Source organism: Hordeum vulgare, chromosome 5H, assembly GCF_904849725.1.
Source record: "Hordeum vulgare subsp. vulgare chromosome 5H, MorexV3_pseudomolecules_assembly, whole genome shotgun sequence".
NCBI classification, from domain to species: domain Eukaryota; kingdom Viridiplantae; phylum Streptophyta; class Magnoliopsida; order Poales; family Poaceae; genus Hordeum; species Hordeum vulgare.
In genome coordinates, this window is record NC_058522.1 from 543,732,946 (window position 1) to 543,734,800 (window position 1,855).

Genomic DNA, 1,855 nt, shown 5'->3' on the forward strand with positions numbered 1-1,855 from the left:
TTTAAATGCACCGAAAAATTTATTAGTTGCCAAATGAAACTAATCTTTTTACTCCCTCTGTCACAGTTTATAAGGTACGATTAAATTTTATGTGCATTTTCACAATAGAAAAGGTTTAAGACGCATTACATCCACAGCCAATCAATAACTTTATAGGTTTCAGAAAATTTTCATGCCCGTTTTTTAAACCGTGACGGAGGGAGTACTAGAGAAATGAAACGTGTCTGTGATTGAATAGAATTTGAGGGGCACAAATTCACAACGTTGTAACTTACAAAAACCAACACACAATGCAACGCTCTCGATCGCCGAGCTAGCTGTATGTAAAGAGGAGGATGGAGGCGGGATTGCGGGGGCCTAGACCCTAGAGCACGAGCACAGCCGCAGCGAGAGCTGTGACCGCGGCGGCCGCCTCCCCGAAGCGCGCGTGCAGCTTGCTGGCGGGGTTGGTCGGCGCCGGTTGGGGACTCGGCGGGGCGGTCTCGAGGATGGTGATCTTGAGCTTCATGCCGTTCAGGCAGTGCTGGCCGACGGGGCAGAAGAACCACTTGCGTCCGGCCTTGTCGAGCGTGACCCAGTCCTCGCCGGTGGTCGAGACGACGGCGTTGGCCGGCTTGGTGCACAAGAGGAAGTCAGGACCGCCGACCTCCACCAGATTGTGGGCGGTGTTGTTGTACTTGAACACTGCGGTCGATACAGTTAGCACGAAATTAGTTTCGCGTCACGGAAATGGAGCGATCAAGCGTACGCGTGGCCGGGATGGATCAATGGAGGTATATATGTAATTACCTAGCGTGTCGCCGACAACGAACTGCTTGGTCTCGGCCCAGGCCGTGTAGTTGAAATTGAGGGTCCAGCCCTTGTCGTCGCCGACCACGTGCTCCGTGGCGACGGCGAGCCCCGGGAGGGAGGCCAAGGCGAAGGCAGCCGCGGCGACCACGGCGACGATCATCTGCTTGGAAGCCATCACTGAGCAAGCAGCAAACCTTGGGATCGGGATAACCCAATAGCTAGCTCTCCTGGCGTGCTGCTAGATGGATGGATGCAGGTCGATCGTGGGTTGTGCTTCTAGCTCTGGCTTTGCATGTATATATAGGGGGGAGCTCAGTAATCGAGTACAAATGTATGCGTAGTAATCGCCGTTGCCACTCGACCCCGCCTTGTCCCTCACCGGAGCTAGCGGCAGCCAGCAGCTGGCCAATGGCGCAATGGTGAAACGGGAGTTGAATGTGTCCGTATGGCGCCAAATGGAGAATTGCCTTGGCTTCACCGGAACAGAAGATACGTAGCATCTGTACAGATGCTCTGATGCTCATTATTTGGTCGCGTAAAACGATTTTTTGCTCTCTGCGGGCTGCTTCAATGTGTGAGAAGTGGAAAAGTGTCTTGACTGAGAACCAACCTTGACTTATGGTTGGATGCATAGAAGGATGGTTTGTACCGAAGCCCTCCGGACCAAACTGTGATGAGACACGCATGTCATCGAACGTGTTCTCTACTATGATGAGGAAGCTCATCCTGACTGAGAATCGACCTGACTTATTTGACACATGTTCTCTACTACTAAAGGGTAAGCGGTATGTAGTCGTCGTTGGTACTAAAGGGCCCCTCCATGGAACAAAGGACTCTCCCTTTCCATGCACAAAAATGCTAGACTTACGTACCATTTGTACATAAAGTTAGGACCTTCTTTATCCAATGCTAAAACTGTCCCCCAGATTTTCAGGGGTGGGGTAACAACTTCGCAAACCCTAAACCCTAAGGGCGACTAGGGCTTGGCGACCCGGCGGCGCCCGCAGATCTCATCGGCGGGGCGCTCTTGGGATCCGGCAACTATGGCGAGCGCATGCAAGGG

At 52.6% G+C, this 1,855-nt stretch overlaps 1 protein-coding gene across 1 annotated transcript; it reads right to left on the minus strand.

Moving 5' to 3' along the window:
* Positions 1-364: 364 nt before the first annotated feature.
* On the minus strand, positions 365-967 carry LOC123452829 (blue copper protein 1a-like). Its single transcript, XM_045129550.1, has 2 exons — positions 790-967; positions 365-684 (listed from the first exon to the last, which is right to left on the minus strand). The coding sequence occupies exons 1-2, from the start codon at positions 965-967 to the stop codon at positions 365-367; spliced, it is 498 nt and encodes a 165-aa protein (XP_044985485.1).
* Positions 968-1,855: the final 888 nt, after the last annotated feature.